Genomic DNA, 18,205 nt, shown 5'->3' with positions numbered 1-18,205 from the left:
ACTTTATTTTTTGAAATCATATATTATATATGTAGCGGCAAAACAGATTAATCAAATTGGGGATCGGTAGAAAATTCTCACGGACCGGCACTGGACCAAGAACCAGCGATTAGAGAACGCAGTTTTTATCAATGACTTTGCCTGAGACGCGATGATAAGCGAAGCACCCAGTTGTGCCGACTTTTAAAATGTGTGGTTTTCGTAACATCCTAGAAGACTAACTAACTATCTAACCCATCGTGTGATGGCTCGGTCCATATCCTACAGGATTTCTAACCGTAAAAGCCACCACCAGAAAAAGCCAATAATTTTCGGGGTTAGTATGAAATCCACGTAGAGATATGTATATTGATATATGGATACATGGTGACAAGTATATGAATAAAAATATTCATGCATGTTTTCAATATGCTTAAAATGCAAAGTAAAATAGTACACACACATATGTGCATCTGATACACATTCCACAATTTCCAAACATTTCAGAGATAACCATGGGCAGAGATATTGCCCCCCCCCCCAGCGTCGAAGGTGAAGTTGATTGATCTAATGTATATATGCATATATGAATTGACATCATCATCATCGTGCTCAACCAGAAATAATGACCGTGCCCCCCCCCCGAGACTTCCAAGCCTATACCGCCTATGGAGATAACACAAACAAAATTGTGTACATCAGCTAGCCCAGTCACATATGGCTAGTCATCAGAGATGCAATAACACTACCAGAGATCTATTGTATACAATAACTAGAGAGAGGTTGTGGAATTCCGTTCACATTGTCAGTTTATTACGAGAATACTGACTAACATGAAGAGTTTGCCATCTTCGGTTTTTATGACGGCGTATGTTCTCATTCGGTTCTTTTTTTTTTATCTCCAACATACTCACACCCCTTGGGGGTATCCAGCTTATATCTGCCATGGAGACAGAGTGGGAGTACGCATGATGACGAAGGGTTCTTTTTATACTATTCTGGAGAATCGCAGATAAACGTTGTTATGGCAAGGGAGACGACATTGGTTAAAAGTCTGAAAACCACTGAGCTAATCGATGCCACACGCGGGTTTTCGCAGGTTGACGATATCTAATCTTGGGTGCTAGGGTTCCGCTAGAGTTTTTCACTATACAAAACATACATATACACAATAGCATAAACTCTCATCAGTATACAAGATTCATTGAAAGACTGGTTATTCGTGGAGATGAAGATTACAAGGAAGAAAATTCATCACTGCCCACACGGGGACTCGAACCCCGACGAGTGCTCTATCATCTAAGCTATGGAAGCAGATAGAATATTGCAACCTAGGAGCGCATATATATGTTGAAAGGCTCCGTATATGGACGGCGGCAGCAATCGCCTAGTGGTCATCTGGTGGCCCATGCCATTCACGAGATATTAGTTGATTGCTGTTTCCGTCCATGTACAGAGAATTTCAACATATATATACTTTCCGAGGTTGAAACATCCGATCTGCTTCCACAGCTTAGATGGTAGAGCCCTCGTCCGGCAAGCGAGAAACCGGGGTTCGAGTCCTAGTGGGGGCAGTGATGAATTTTCTCAAGGTTTCTAGAATATATAATAATTTCTAGAATTTTCTTCCTTGTAATCTTAATCTCCACGAATAACCAGTCTTTTAATGAAACTTGTATTAACAAGTAGAGAGGACATTTCTGTATGTCTTATCCAGTATGTTAGTAAAATACTAAATTGAAACGGCACTCAAGGATAAAAATACATAATGAACGCGACATTTTTGACATCGATAAGAAAACACTATTTATGTGTTCAATTCAACGCTTTGAATATTATATAAACGTCCCATAAGATGGATGCCATTATGAAAGCGATATTATTGAACTGTAACATATTCCTTTAATACATCATAAATCATTTTCTTCAATTTTCGCCAAAATAACGACCAACAAATAACCCAAAATTCTTTTTGAATAAAATCAACCATCTTTTTCTTTTTTGCTACGATGTTATATAGAATATGTATATTGGAGCCATATTTCAAAAAATATGTCGTCGGAAAAATGTCAATGGCAGCATGGGAGAGAAATGTGGAAAATGCTTTATGCGGGTAGAGAAAACTAGCACACACACACATACGCTCTCTCTCTCTCTCATGCGCACACATGGGTGTTCCGTTCTTTCAATTTCCCGCGTATTTGCAGCAAAAAAAAAGTATTCTTTTCCCATACCAAAGTAAATATACTATGCATATATCGATTTAGACTATCCTGGTGTTTCCTATAACCATCGATTTGAATATGCTAAGTTGCATATGTGGAATAATAAAACGGCTATCGATCTCGATTGAAATATATAGATGAAAATACTAAATAAGATTTATAAATATTCTGCGCTCATTTGCGAGTAGTTAAAGCAAAAAAATTGCATTACTGCATGACTTTTTTTTTGAATAATACTTGAAATAAGTTTGATTCGAATTACAGTCGAATCCCGTTTTAACGAATACTGTTATAGCGAAAAAAAATCTCGTTTTAACGAACACTTCTAATGCCCCAGATAAGTTTAAGTAGGGATAATGCAAAAAACTGCAATTCTTGAACTGCAACGAAGTGATTTCTCCGATCTCTTGGAGTTTGTTATAACGGGAATCGACTGCATTTTTTTTAAAGTCAAATTTGATTTGAATTCGCTCTAACAGAAATTCTGCGTAAAAGTCAATAATTTTCATACGAATACATTTTTTTAAAGCAGAATCATATTATTTTTCACTCAAAACATATTTTTATTACCCAAATACAGACATATATATACACATATTTTTTTTTTTTTTTTTTTTTTTTTTTACAATAACCCCAGAAGGCATGAAATGCACTCATACTGGAAGAAGAAAAAAATAGTCAGTACGGGAAGCACTTTGCATACGGAGTCAGGTCGAAATCCCCAATAGTGGAAGCGAATCTTGCGTAGGAGGCACATACAAGTTCTGATGGAAGACTGTCCCATATTCTTCCCACACGGCATCTATATCCGTGGAAAAAGCAATTCCTTCTAGCCGTTGGTATTCTTATTTGGAAGCGATGCCTACGTAGGTTAACTCGCCTGTCTATGATATCAAAGAAAGGCTCCCTCGATGGTAGATAAACATTTTGGTGGACTAGTTTGTAGCACATCTTCAGATCTGCAGCGATTCTACGCCATTTCAGTGAGTGTAAACCCAGAAATTGAAGTCTCTGGCAATAAGATATACGGCAATAGATAAGACTATATATATATATATATATATATATATATATATATATATATATATAGTTAATGCCGCCTGGCAGTCGAGTGGTTAGGGAACTGGGTTCGAATCCCGGTTCGGGCATGGATGTCTACTAGCGCTAACAAATTCCCTGGACGGATCATGCTGATCCCTTGGGAATACGTGAAGATCACGTTATTTTTATTTAAAAAAAAAAAAGTTACACGCAAATGCTTTGTGACATCAAGGGTCCTTCCCAGGGCCGTCTTAAGAGAATCCTGCGCCCAGGGCCTAGTGATTTTTCTGACGTCCTGCCTTGCAAATTCTCGAAAAATTCAAATACCTCTCATTTTTCTGAGGCCCCTCTTCTCTTGAGCCCCGCGGGCTGTGCTCGGATAGGCCCATGCGTTAAGACGGCACTGGCCCTTCTAGCAGGAATAAAGCAATCAGTTATTGAATACTATTTTAGCAAGAGCAATTATATTTATTAGATTTGTTTAATTATATTTTTGTTTACATATTCGTTTGAGTAAAAAAATTAGTGTTAAATTACTTATTGTGATGCTGAATATAATTATGCTATACATTATTTCATTTTTTTATTATCATTGCACTCTGCACAACATTATTTTTATATCTACTCATAATGCATTCATCAGAACAATTTCGTAATCTATGCTTCTAACGCGCCAAAAATTGAGTGATTTGTGCATTTATTGTTATTAAGTTGATTTTCAGTGAGAATAATGTTTCATATTTTTTTTTGCCAATGTGAGAAAAGCTCTTTTTATGTCATGTTTTATTAGGCTTTGGCATATTTGATAAACTGGGTTATATAGTTCTATTTTGATTGTTAAATATTTTTCATTTATTGGCAAAAATTTGGTAACTCCGTTACAAACGTTTTGTCTTAAGGATGAAGTATTGTATTTCGAAACTATCTATTACTACTTGAGATCTTATTCTGTCATATATACACAGTCGAATCCCGTTATAACGAACTCCAAGAGATTGGAGTAATAACGAAATTTCCTTATAAAGGAATTCCAGGTTTTTGCATTGTAAACTTGCCTGAGGGATTAGAAAAGTGTTCGTTAAAACGAGATTTTTACGCTATAACGGGATTTCACTGTATTATCAGATTTCCGAATATTCCCGTGATATGCTCTTCCCCAGACACTGATTGCATTATTAACAATTGAATATATCCATGCTGTAAAATAAGTCTTTGAAGAAATATTCGTATCTAAATCGAATCGATCACGTTTCCCATTTCATAAAACAAATACAGATACAAACACAAAGGACACAACACGCGAATTGCCCAACGAAGTGCTGAAAAAAAAAGATCCCCATTAAAAAGTACAGATGTCAAATACACAACTAAACTACAGCAATCTAAAATAAGAGAATCATCACGGAAGCAAAAAACAATAGACAGCAGTGATCGTTGGAAAATGCCATGTCACTGGTGTATGAAAAACGGTTGTTGTTGCAGCCAAAACCTCCCGGAAGTTGCAAAGTTCCTCCAATATTTGGAAATATAGTCACACTGGTCAGATGCTTGATCGATGGGCCTGTGGTAATTACCAAAAAAAGGTCGAAAAGTTTTTTACTTCATGTTCATACAGTCAAACTTGGTTATATCGAATGTAAAAGATGAGCTTATTGGTTGCATTTTTCATGTTTTATAAATGAACTTCTGTGAAACTTTTATAGTGTAATCCCGGCCTAAGAATAGAGCTAATCACATCTAGAGAATGTTCGTTTGTTGTTCTATTTAAACCTACATTTGAAAAGATTTATTGCACGTTTCACGTTCCGACTTGCTCATTGGCATGTCCACTATAGGGAACTTCACAAAAATGTCCCGTTTTTTTTCAACGAAGCTTGCTTTAATTCCCAATCATTAATAGAATCAGGAATAAAGGTAATTTGCATCATTTATAAATTGTGTTACAATAAATATAAACATTCATCTCACATGTTTACCAAGTTTATTTTTTTCATGCAATGCATTTCCCGATTTTATTTAATTTCTTGCAAAACCGAGGTCCATAAAGAATATAATTTCATCACCATTTGACAACATATTAAGTGAAGATCCGTTACGATCCATAATAATTATTCCAATTTCCCGTATTTTTCTCGATTAAATATGGTCAATCCGCTCATAAATATCATAAATATATAAAAGCTCTTCATTCAAAATATTTGACTGTTTCTGATTATATTTTTCGGCTAAAAAGGTTTTGAACACGTCAACCTCAGTTATAACGACAAAATTTCGTGGAATCTTCGATTTCGTTATAACTGAGTTTGACTGAATTATTAAAAGATATTGCATAGTCATTTTCATTACAAGATTTTTATTATTTTGAATTTCATCAGGTGGAAATTCTCGAGGAGTACTGCGTGGCGTTGAAAGAACGATGCCCTCCTGGTGATAAAGGAGACCCTGGATTGCCTGGTAAGTAAATCATATCATTATACTGCATCTGATACTAAAATTGAAATATTTTCTCTCAAATATTATCTCTCCATGCGTGAAGTCACGAAGTCGTTCCTAAAATTATTAAAATTTAATCATTTTATGTAGGAATTCCTGGCTTCAAAGGTGATCGAGGAGATAGAGGAGAAAGAGGTTTGCCAGGAGAAGTTGGAATTCGTGGCCCGCAAGGGTTCCCAGGCTTAACGGGGCCTCCAGGACTAAAAGGCAGGGGTTCATGCGTTTTTATTTTTTATAAATGCATATAATAGCAATTTATACTCGATTTAAAATTTCATTTATTTTAATTCTAACTTTGTTATTTCCTCCTCATTTCGATTGACAATACAGGAGAAAAAGGCCTGAAAGGTTCTCCTGGACTGGATGGGAGAGATGGTATACCAGGAGAACCGGGACTTGATGGTGTTCCTGGTAGAGACGGCATAGATGGTATACCGGGCAGAGATGGTATCCCTGGCATACCAGGCACGCCCGGTAGACCCGGTTTGAATGGCACCAACGGTGAGTAAATTCAATTTTGTGTCAATGGTGTATGTTTTCAAATTTTCTCATTGAAATTTTGTGTTTTTTCTCTCTGTTTCCTCTCTTTCGCTTCATTCTCTTATCTCTTCATTTTTTCTTTCCTCTGTTTCTTTGTATTTCTTTTCATTGTTTATTTCTTTTCCCTTTCTATTTTCTTCTCTTTCTTCTCTCTCCTTTCTATTTTATGTCCTTCCTATCCCTCTCTTCTCTACTGTTTTTTCTCTGTCCTCTCTTTCTTCTATATATTTTTCATCTCTATACTATGATTTTTTTTCCCGAATCATTATCTTCTCTATCTTTTCTTTCAAACTACTCTATCTTCTCTATCTCTCTTCTCATTCTCCCCTTTCTCTATTCTATTTTGCTGTTAATTATTATCACGATACATTGCAAGTTCTTCCATTATGTCATCTTTTATTGATTTGGAATTATGTGGAATTCTGTTTCTAATTACCATAGTGTCGTCAAAACCGTTTTTTCTACAGAATAGTTTGTGAAACAACATTAGTATGAGTCATGGCAGAAAACATTAGTTAATTCCTTTACCTACACGCTTTTGACAACAAATTTCAACGATGTCTAGTTGAATTACCAATGATTACATCTCGGGAACTCTCACCAGTATTTTTGTTATAATTTACGAAATGGAGATAAAAGTAAGAAAGGTGAAAGTTTTTCTATTTTTTAAGCTATTCAAAATCCAATGTTTGATACAAAATTTATTTGAACTCTAGCTCAGTTTTCCTTCTTTGGAATAGAAATCTCTGTGATCCCAAGTAAGTCAATATACATGTATTTCTCCAAAAAAAAGGAATTCTTATGCATATCCAAAATACTTTATAGAGGAAATATACAGCATGTGTATGTGTGCAGGGCATGAGAAAAGAGCTGTCGGCATTGCAGCAAAAGCACATTCTAATAAACTCTCAAAAAACCATTTCTCTCTTCTTTTCTTGTCTACGTCGGCATTTTCTTTTCAAGTAGAAGCTTGTTGACTTTGGGATATTCTGCAGAATCCACACACACACATACACAGTCACTCGAGAAGAAATCTTTCCATCAGATTCAGCGTTTTTTGAAGAGAAGAAGAAACATACACTGAATCTAGTCGTAAAGTTTTCCCACTGCCTCTCAATAACTTCAGATTATAGACGCCATTAAATTCGTATTAACGCTACAGTTACCATTCCGAATATATATATATATATATATATATATATATATATACTCGTATAAACTCCATTTTTATAAAGTTCGGTTTTCTTCAACAAAATATGTTGAAGGAAAAGAAACAACAAGGTATTAACAAGATATTAATACTGTATTAATTATGCATGAGGAACCACTGAGTGTGTTCTGGGTGTTGTAGGAACTGCATAAGTATGTCTGAAACATTTGAAATATGTATGAAGGTATAACTGAGAATTAAGTTTAGAAAAAGTTTCTTGTTCTTTTTTGAACAATATTTTTTTCTTTCACACTGATTTCAGAAAGTATATTTCAAGAGTATTTCTAGAAATCTTGACGCCCGCTGTTGACCATCTCTGGCACTAGTCATCTTTTTGAAGTTTTTCCCACGATATATTTATTCAGTATATACGTACAGAATGAAAACACCGTCACGTGGTAGAAAGTTTCCATGTTGTGTTTGTGGCAATTTCTTCAGGTGGGACAGTAAAATACAGAATTATGATCAAACAAATCGAAATCAAATTTTATATCTCTGTTATCAGATGGTGATGATAGAGAAATTAAATCAGTTATAATTTTCGAAAAATAATGCTTCATAACGTTATGATGTTCGAGAGGAAGGTCTAATTCATTTGTGTTCTGTGACATGGTTATATTTGTTCCAGGGATTCACGTTCTAATTGGGGGTCCCCTTTGAGAAGCTTCTGTGGGACCGTGAGCTTGAATGAAAAAAACAATCAAATTATCTTTACATTATTATATAATGAGTATTAATCTGTAGAGAGGTCTATAACATTCGATTTGTTAGAACAGAAATCCCGTGGTCTTGCTTATAATGAAGTAGAGGGTCTGTGGCCTTCATATTATTTTGCGCAAAGTCTGATGGTATAATTATGATATGTTCTTAATATGACCAATTTTCTGTATTTTTCTTATTTCGAACGGAATTCGAAAGCAAATGTTTTGATTGTTCGTAGCTATTTATTTCAACACATTGCTATTTTTTTTTTCTTCCTGGGTGATGCGTAGTTTCGCGCCGATTTATTATATTGTGCGTGTCATTCGAAAAATCACGTTGTTTTCCTACGGTACATTTGTATTTGTTTACAACTTCAATTCATTAATCATGACATGCGCAGTTTAAAATGCTAATAACCAGTGAGAGGTAACTACTAGAGGTATTCATTGTAATTTCAATGTGCATACATTTCTGTCTGTCATGTAGGTTTCTTTCGGATATTTGACAGTTTTTACGGCCAGGTATATTATAGTCAATACGCATATGCGTGAATCAGAGTATGAGTTATATTACGTAATCTATTCTTTGCTCCGGAATTTCACGTGATCAGGTCTCCAGGGCTGCCTTCTCCAATTTCTATTCACTAAGAAAGAAGAAAAATAACTTATCTGACCGATATGGGTTTCTTAAAAAATTTAAATTTTTTTCATTCGTTATTTTAATTTGGTCAAAGCTTACGAAATTCATTTTCTGGGACGAAGTAATTTCCGTTTTGTATTCAATTTTAAATTGAAAGTTTCCTTAGACACATGAATGACTTAAAAAAGTCAATAAGCTCTCGTGAAAACGTCTGTTAATTTGTTGAGGTATGAACGCCGATGACTTCATTAACCATATATTGCCTTCACCCGTGAGGAATATGGCCAAGACGTAGACTCTTTGAAAAAAATCAATTTTTTTCATATTTTACGTTGAGATTATACCGTTGATCATGATTTTTTTCCTTTTTTAACAACTCTCCCATCTGTTTTTCATAATTTACCATACAGGCATCAGCAAAATAACCGAAGCTCAGCATGGCCATATTACCCTCACTTAACTTAGTTATCAAGTTTTTTTTTTTTTTTTTTTTCACTAAATATCGTCCAAGACAGTCCAACCTTTGCACAGGGGCAAAAAACTAATGCTGCTGATAGGTGATGCAGCCTGGGCTGTTCTTAGTTGGTATGGTATAGTGTATCATTAGAGAAGTATGCACATGAAAATTGCATTTGTAAAACTATAACGCTGTCCATATATGTTCTCTCAGTACACATTTATCTTTAATATGGCTTTTTCAAACTTATCATTTTGTGGTGACATGATCTCGAAGTAACTCGGCAGCACTACAAACTTCTTTAACATATTCATTGAGAGAATGTCAGCTCTGTTACAACTTCCAATGATCCCTGAAATATTCGCGGCATTCCTGATTGACCTTTAGGCGCACTAGAGTGCAACGGTTCAACTATTGGGAATCACTGCATTAATACGTCCTCTGGAGTGAGAAGAACAATCGCGCATCTTTCGGACTTGGTGCAACGTGTCAGTGAGGTAGCAGTAGTGCAGCGTTTACTTAGAGAACTTACAGACGTTAAGTAGGTGTCAGTTTGTGCCTATTTTCTTTTACCTTCTGGGGATAGTAACAAGTTCTAATGACGTGCCGTAGTCTTTAGAATTTAAATTAAATTTTTTAGTTTTTGTGCCACTTTCTACTAATTGTATACACAAATAGATCGGCTTTATTCAGGATATTATAGCTGCTCAGGTAATTGCTGTATAACGTCGGCTTCGTTTCGTAGTAACTTACTGATAACATCTGCAACTTTGTAATTTGGATTTTTTCATCTATTTCACTTCGTTATCTCTTTCTTCAATCACATACTCCGGAACTTCATTAAGAAAACACCCTGATCTACATCAATCGATTGCATCTGTGATCAGACGACGTAGTCAATTTTACTGATGTCTCATTTACATAACTCTGTGGTTCTCTCCGTTAACAAGATATTTTTTGAGATAAAAGGACTTGTGCGTATTCACATACAGAGAGAGTGAAAAGGGGTTTTAACTTATGGATCGCGACCTAAACGTAGGTCATAGGTGCTCCGGAGATGGGTTATACAAATATATTTGTCGCACCACTGGTTTCAGGGGCGTCTCGACTATTTTGGCCGACTTCGATGAAACCTAAATATATTTCTGGCGCCGTTTTAGAGTCCTTTTATATAAAGTAATCTTAACATTATTTTTTAGGGAGAAATCGGCTTCTGAAATGACATCATATGATTACAAAATGCACAGGAATACTGAAAATGATTTTCAATGAAGACATTGAACCAGGGTTGGCTCGTTTTTGACGGTTTAATATTGAGCTGGTTTCTGAAGTCAAAAACCTAACCCTAATCCACTACCTCTTACATATTTTGATTGAACAGTTCTTTTTTTGTAGCAAATTGAACATAGGTAGTGAGTGGAGTAGATGAAATAGACCATATAAAATTATATTTTATATGATTTTTTTTAGACTCTTTTTATGTCAAAAAATTCGAAATTGCAAATTACTATTAATATTGTGTTAATTAATGTAATAAAAATTCATGTTTAAAAATAAAACACTTTAATCGGCAAAATATGCATTACATCGCACCAAGAATTATTATTAAAAAATAATTATTTTTGGTTTTTAACAGTCTAAATTAGTTTTGACAGTTTAACCCAGTTTTGATGCGGGTTTTTAACATGAGAAAAACTCATTCTTGTATTCAAACATATGAAATAATGAATACATTAAGCAAACATGCATGAAAGTTCAGTCTTTGACGCCATCTATCCACCGCCGATAGATGGCGCCTTCATTTTTCACTAGTTGGAAATTGCAATATATGATTGAGTTTGTGTGCGGTAAAGTTGCGTTGGTTTAGAAATTAATGGAAAAGCAACATTATTCCGAAACTTGAAATTAATGAAGGAAAAATTATGTTATCCAATGTAAAAAAAACCCCTATAATTAATTGAAAATGGTTCCGGAATTGATAAAAAAAATTATTTCAAAATTATAATGAAAAACATCATGAAAGTTAATTAAAAATAGTGTGAAAATTAATAAGAACTGAAAATGAGTAAGAAGAATTATCACAGAATCAAAAATAATTCAGAATTTATGAAGGAAGTAATTTTAACATTAGTGGAAGCTTTCAATGATTTCGGAACCTCAGTTTGATTCGGGGCTCGGGCCTTGTTACAGACTCTATGAACTGGCTTCACTAATTCCAAAAATAACATTTTGTCAATCAGAAATATTTAATAAGAATTTTTAAACTAAAAACAGACCGAATTGTTCGAGAAGTTGCTCGTGCTGTTGATTTTGGGTCGCTGCTGGGAGAAGGTTGAGCACCCCCGACAAAATACATATTCATACTTGCCAACTACTACTGAATTTCTGTATAACTCCTAGTATTTCTACCATAAAACACGGAGCTACGACTGATCTTGAAAAACTACGGAAATCTGGTTTTTTTCTTTAGAAATTTCTTTTGTTGAATGATTTCTTTGAATTTCATTATCCTATATCCAGTACAAAATGACATCGCGCAAAGACAGCATCTCAAAAGAATAAATATAAAATTAACAACAAATCAAGTGATTTACTGAAAAAAAAATTGCGGTTTGCACTAAGATAACTTATCATGGCCTAGAGTTCTTTTTGGTAAATATACGAAAGTTCAAATTTCACTCACAGATAGAACGAAATAGGCCTAGTCGATTTTCTGTGTGTCTTTCTGGGTGCATGTTCTCTATACGTTCACCAAACATATCCCCCACTTGAGGCAAATGCCTATTAGGGTCACAAAAAAACTGTTCAGCAACAACGACTTCTGGAATGTCTACTTTTATTACCTTGTTTCCGAAACAATGGTTTGTCACTTTTTTAATGCTCATAGTATTTGAAGAAATCCCGGGTGCCAGGTATTACTGCTAGTTTTATATAGGATGCCAGATTCATAATTTTTTTCTAAAAAATTGAAGGAAGTTGATTTGAATTTAAAAAAAACATTTTGGGGGAGGAACTGCTCCCCCCCCCCACCAAAAAAATGATTATAACTCCACATAACAAATATTACATAGAAACAAACTTCACGGAAGGTTCACCCACACACACACACACGAGCGCGCACATTTCCGCAGAGGAATATGGACGAGGTGAGGTGCATGTGTGGTTTAGTAGCAGTAGTAGTAACCAATGTCCGAAATTCGGCCTTTTGCCGGGCTTTGTCAGGCCCCTATATCTCGATCCTTATACATCCCTATGTATGTATGGCTAAGATATCGATATTCAGATTCCTTTGATCGTTAGGGTTGTCATACAATTATAAATGACCATAATTATCACACAAAAAATACGCCAACGCGGCTATGACTCCGAATCACAGGGATCGATATAGGGATGTATACTGATCGATATATAGGGGCCGGCTAAAGCTCGGCGAAATCACAAATTGCGGACATTGGCTGGGTCGGCCCTTCGCGAAATGGCCAACTTCGGGCTTTGGCAGTAACATATATATAGTTCAAGATAAAATTCTCCTGTTATACAATTCCAAAGAGAAAAACACCTTTTTTTTTTGGCTATCCCCATGACATGTATCGTATTTTCTCTGAACTTGTGCATAAAACAGTAACATCTGAAAACCGATGCCAGTTGTTTCCATGTGCTTTGGAAAACCGTTTTCTCAAAGTATATGGGATCGAAAAGAACGAAATAATATAACGGAATAAAAAATGACCCGGACACAGCAGGGGAAAAAAAGCGGGGGTGAGGTGTCCACTACCGAAATGACGGAACTCCCTGGTCATAACTTTCGCCCGAGCGGAGATATACGCGCTTCAGGAATCGTCCCAAAGTCCTGAAGGCAACGAGGCAGGAAGGGAAGCCAAGGCGAGATCTGGACCGAGGTCACACGTCTCGTTGAGTGTCGCAGTTTACTTCGAAGCAGTAAAATATATTTCTTCCAGGAAATGTGGTTCTATTCCCGGGAAAAGAATATTCGCTAAAGATGACTCTCTTTTTCCCCTCTTCTCTTCCTTTATTTATTTATTTTTTTCTGGTTATATATAAACTTTATTCTTTCGGAAATATTACTCATAAAAATGATAGATATGCAGCTATTTCACGTCTTAAACGGATTCCGGTGAACACGATACACAGATGGAGCATTTTGGGCATAAATAAAACATTTTATGGAACGTCATTTCTGATTCTTAGCGCACGTTTTTGAATAAAATAGATAAACATGTCAGAGTTGGAGTGAGTATTTCCATGGACAGATAAATACCATAATTGCAACAGCAAATCAAAGTATATTAAATTATAGCCGTGACCTGTTCTGACAAACGAAATGGGGTGTTAGACGAATCCAGGTGGAACATGGAACCCTATTCTATCTTGTACTGTTTTCCAGTTATGGTGTATAATCGATTATCGGAAAAAAGTGCGTCAAGTTTTAAAGAAAAAAAAACCGAATTTATGAAGTTTCTGTAAAACCGAAACTCAAAAAACCTATCCTAAAGATATGGCTAAATGTTTTAGTAATCACTTTATTAGAAGAAATTTAGTTGATACGGAAGAAATTACAAATTGTGCCATTGAGTAATACAGGATAGTATCGTCAATAATTCTATTGGTTTTATGTTTTACTCAGAAACTTCTAATGAAACGTTAAAAGGAATAAAATAACAGAATTATAATATAATAAAGAAAGTGGATACGACAAATTAGCCCCTAAAATGCTTAAAATCATCTCCTTTTATCACTTTGATATTGTTAAAAACATTGTCGACAAATCAATAACAAATGGATTATTTTATGAAGAATTAAAATTAGCTCTTGTACACCCAATTTTTAAAGCAGGTAATATAAATGATTTGGTGACTTATACACCAATATTCATTCTTTCAGTTTTTTAAAAAAAAAATAATAGAAATATGTATTGAAAAACAACTTATCAGCTTTTTGAATAACAAAAACTTTTTTAACCAATACAGTTTCCAAAAAAAAAAAAAACCACAGAAATGGCTGCCATTGAATTAAGTAATCATTTAAACAGCGGATTTAATGACAACAAATATTCCATTACAGTTTCCTTAGACTTAAAACGAGCATTCGATTATGTTGATTTAGATATTCTAACAAAAAACTCTTCTCAGCAGGCATACGAAGTAATGTTCTAAATTGGTTTAAAACATATTACTATAACAGGAAACAAGCTGCCATAATAAATGGTGAAATCAGCACATTCAAAAATGTATTGAAAGGAGTCCCACAAGGATCGGTCCTTGGACCATTAATATAATAATAATAACGTGATCCTCATGTATTCATGTTAGTTATCAGCATGATCCGTCCAGGAATTTGTTAGTGTTAGTAAACTCTCTCTGTTCGATGGCCAACAATGGTCAGCTGCAGTTTCGCGGACCACACCAGTGGCATCACTCTTGCGTATAAGGGGTCATGCAAGTATTGCGTCAGCATCGAGGGGGGGAGGTTTCAGATTTTCTGACTTTCGATGACGAGGGAGGGAAGGGGGTTTGAAGGTCGCTTACGTCATCAACCACCCCTTTTTGAAGATATGAAAATTCTAAAAGATATGATATTCTCAGCTGCTGACGAAATTTTTCTGACGGGGGGGGGGGGTCGAAAATGGCTAAAAATCTGCTTAAAAAAAACTTGAATGGACCCTAAGCCACACCTGGAAAACTCACGGATTTTTATACTCCATGACAATATAGTGAAACACGGGCAATTTAGTCGTTTAACTTTTTCCCATTCTTTATAAATTTTCCACTTATCTGGTAGCAAAGATCGCATCCCCAGCTCCGAAGCCACCATACGGGAGCTACCTCCTTTAAGCGTAATATCGTGATTGGGTTTGAATAAGTGTCAGTCTGGTTCAACGACGGACGATGCCAGCCTTCCGTGTCAAAATTCAGAGATGAATGCTTCCCCATTTTTGAAAATCATCGTGTCCCTACGTGTAAGTGCTTTGGTGGTCAACCGCACTATATCAACCCATCAAAATATAACATGTTTTTGCCAGAGTCTCGGTGGCTTACGTATATAACACCTGAAGATTATTTGTTACAGGTACAGGTGAAACGTAAGGAATGGGAAATCTTCGTCCATGGCCTAACATCCCCAAAAACCCAATGTAATTCCGTGTGTTCTTAGAAATTTCGTCATTCAACCGTCGTCCACACCTTAGACTTTTATGCGTACAAATTGTTGAAATGATAGAAAGTCATTCCGTTCTTGGTACATGTTCTATTTAATATAACGGACAAATCACGCCGCGAAATTCAGGACGTCTTATTATACATTTAGAATTTTTGAGTACATTTTAGAGTAGTGTTTCCCAAAGTGGGAAATATCGCCCTCTGGTGGGCGATGATATGGTCCAAGGGGACGATAGAACCTTACTGATTTAACAGGATCATATGGGTTTACTTGAGTTGGCGGGCGAAAAAAGTTTTGAAGAAGGGGGCGATGGAAAATAAAAAGTTTGGTATACTATGTGTTAGAGTACATGATACAATCAAATCCGTTTTAACGAATGCCGTTATAGCGAAAATCTCGTTTTAACGAACACTTTTCTAATCCCCCAAATAAGTTTACATAGGAACAATGCTAGGTAACCTGGAATTCCTTCATAAGGAAATTTCGTTTTAACGAAGTAATTCCTCCGGTCGCTGCTGGGAGTGTAGTATCCAGGTATGTCATTCATGTTTCAAGGGGTTGTATAGTTATTAAAATAAAAAAATAACTTTTTATATAGTCCCCGTGTGCCCCAAAATCCAATTAGAAAATTTTTGCGCTCTGAAAATTGTTGTCTCTTGACATCAACAAAAAAAAATCCACGTTTCTAAGTGCAACATTCGCTGAGATATTCTAATTCGAAAAAAGGAAGAAATTTGGGAAAAAAAAAGAACAGCGTTAAAAGCAGGTAAAACGGTTTTTCCGCATTTAACGCTGTTTTTCTCCAAATTTCCTCCGTTTTCAGAATTCGAATATCTCTATGAATATTCCACTTAAAATCACAGAATTTTTCATTGTTGGCATCAAGAGAGACAGCACAAAAACTCTGTAATTGAATTTTTGGGAGCCACGGGGACTGTTTAAAAAGTTAATTTTCTGATTTCAATAACTATACAACCCCTTGAAACATGAATGATATACCTGAATACTACACCGTATTTGGAAACTTTTTTTTCTATTTGGAAGTACACCTCTAGGATCAACGGTTCTACAGTAAAATGTCATATCCCCTGTTTGCTATGCACCCCGTATATTCATCCATAATATGCACTCGCTCCCACTGGACGGCAAATTGGTGTTCGTTGAGAATTAATTAACAGAGATTGAAGTTTCGATATTTCAGACACGAATCTGTTTGATATTCAATATCGAAAGGGAACCATTCAAATAACCACAAACCTATTCAGAATTCCAGACACTTTTGAGATGGATGGATCGTGTTTGTTGCAAATCGCGGAGAAAAGTAACATCTGCATGTGATGTTGTTACTCTCTTCGTATGTATACCTATTATATATATACGCTCATCGATACATATATATATACACTCGTAACATTATTTACAATAGACACAAATGTGAGAAAAGTATCCGCGAAAGTATGTGCATTCGTCAACAGAATTCTAGCGCATTTATATCACCCCTCATGGATTATTAATTATTGTCTATAAATTATTCATGAATTTTAGAAGATATTTTCGGAAGAGTGATATATATATTCGTTATTATAATGTGAAGTAATGAATAATAGAAATTCTCTCGTATAGATGTCTCTGTAAATTTGAATTTTGAAATAATATATTCCTATACTGAGAAAGAAATTATTTTCGAATGTGGAATTTAGTTTCTATGAATTTCGGGATATCATTTCTCTTTCTTTTAATTATTTTTGGATTCTGATGGAAGATAAAATAATGCCTTACATCCAAAAACCACGGTATACAGGGCGATTCATTGTCTGTCGACTGGACTTTCTCGGCCACCAATGTCATTAGAAGTATACTTCCAATTTCGAAAAGTTTTCAAATGACATGCTGTTTATTTATATTTTAATATTTTCTGGGGGGGGGGGAGTCGTATACATAAAAAATAAAAATAATAAACTTTCTATACAGTCCCCGTGTGATAAAACGTGTAAATAGCGAAAATTTAGAACCGGGGTCTCCTGCAGCCGATACGGGGCCCGGGGATATAAAAGCCCCTTCTCCCCCTAGCCCCTATTACTTTCTTCTATGAGAATGAGGTGATGGAAAATTCAGAAAATGAAAATAACGAAATTCGGAATAAACGCAAAAATGCTTCAGAACTGATGAGAATTTAGAATAAATGAAAGAAATAGTTAAATGTTAGCTTCAAAATGCACAAAATGAATTTTCGACTGAAAAAGAAAGTTAACGTAACCTGAAGTCATGATAACCGTAAACGAATTTTCCCCATGTTATGATATTGGTTTGTTCTGTTTTTTGGAAAAGTGATAACAATATTCGAACTGTAGCGTTATGCGTGATTCTAATAAGCAGTGTTGACTCCACTTTGTACCGAATCAATACGATTTCTTGTTCGCAGGAAACCTGTACATTTTTCCTCCTACTCTGTTCACGTACTTATGGCTAACGACGGAACATAATAAATGCTTTAGACAAATGCACTTTCTTCTTTTACCTTATTCAGAAGAAGACAAATACTAGATAGCCGAATACGTACGTACGTTGTTGATGTTCTTGTTGCTACTTCCTACCTAAACCCTTGATGCCTTCTCGCAACGTTAGTGGAACCTGTGCTAATGGAAACCGATAACGAAGTGATGCTGTGGAAGTGCAAAGAAGCAACACGTTTTCAGTACTGATGACCGCAGTCACTCCTTATTTTTGTGAGAGGATCTCTCT

At 35.4% G+C, this 18,205-nt stretch overlaps 1 protein-coding gene across 1 annotated transcript in view; it reads left to right on the top strand.

Moving 5' to 3' along the window:
• LOC149088444 (uncharacterized) overlaps positions 1-18,205 on the top strand; it is a 145,343-nt gene that overhangs the window by 69,198 nt on the left and 57,940 nt on the right. Inside the window, exons 2-4 of the mRNA XM_089247534.1 lie at positions 5,621-5,699; positions 5,829-5,945; positions 6,069-6,239. Of these exons, the coding sequence (XP_089103660.1) occupies positions 5,621-5,699; positions 5,829-5,945; positions 6,069-6,239 (367 nt within the window). The remainder of the gene's footprint in view (positions 1-5,620; positions 5,700-5,828; positions 5,946-6,068; positions 6,240-18,205) is intronic.

This window comes from Pholcus phalangioides, unplaced genomic scaffold (genome assembly GCF_987345545.1).
Source record: "Pholcus phalangioides strain wild (caught in Gottingen) unplaced genomic scaffold, Ppha-v1.0 ptg000003l_1, whole genome shotgun sequence".
NCBI classification, from domain to species: domain Eukaryota; kingdom Metazoa; phylum Arthropoda; class Arachnida; order Araneae; family Pholcidae; genus Pholcus; species Pholcus phalangioides.
Note: the sequence above shows the minus strand (reverse complement) of the source record. Positions and strands in the feature narration are given on the sequence as shown.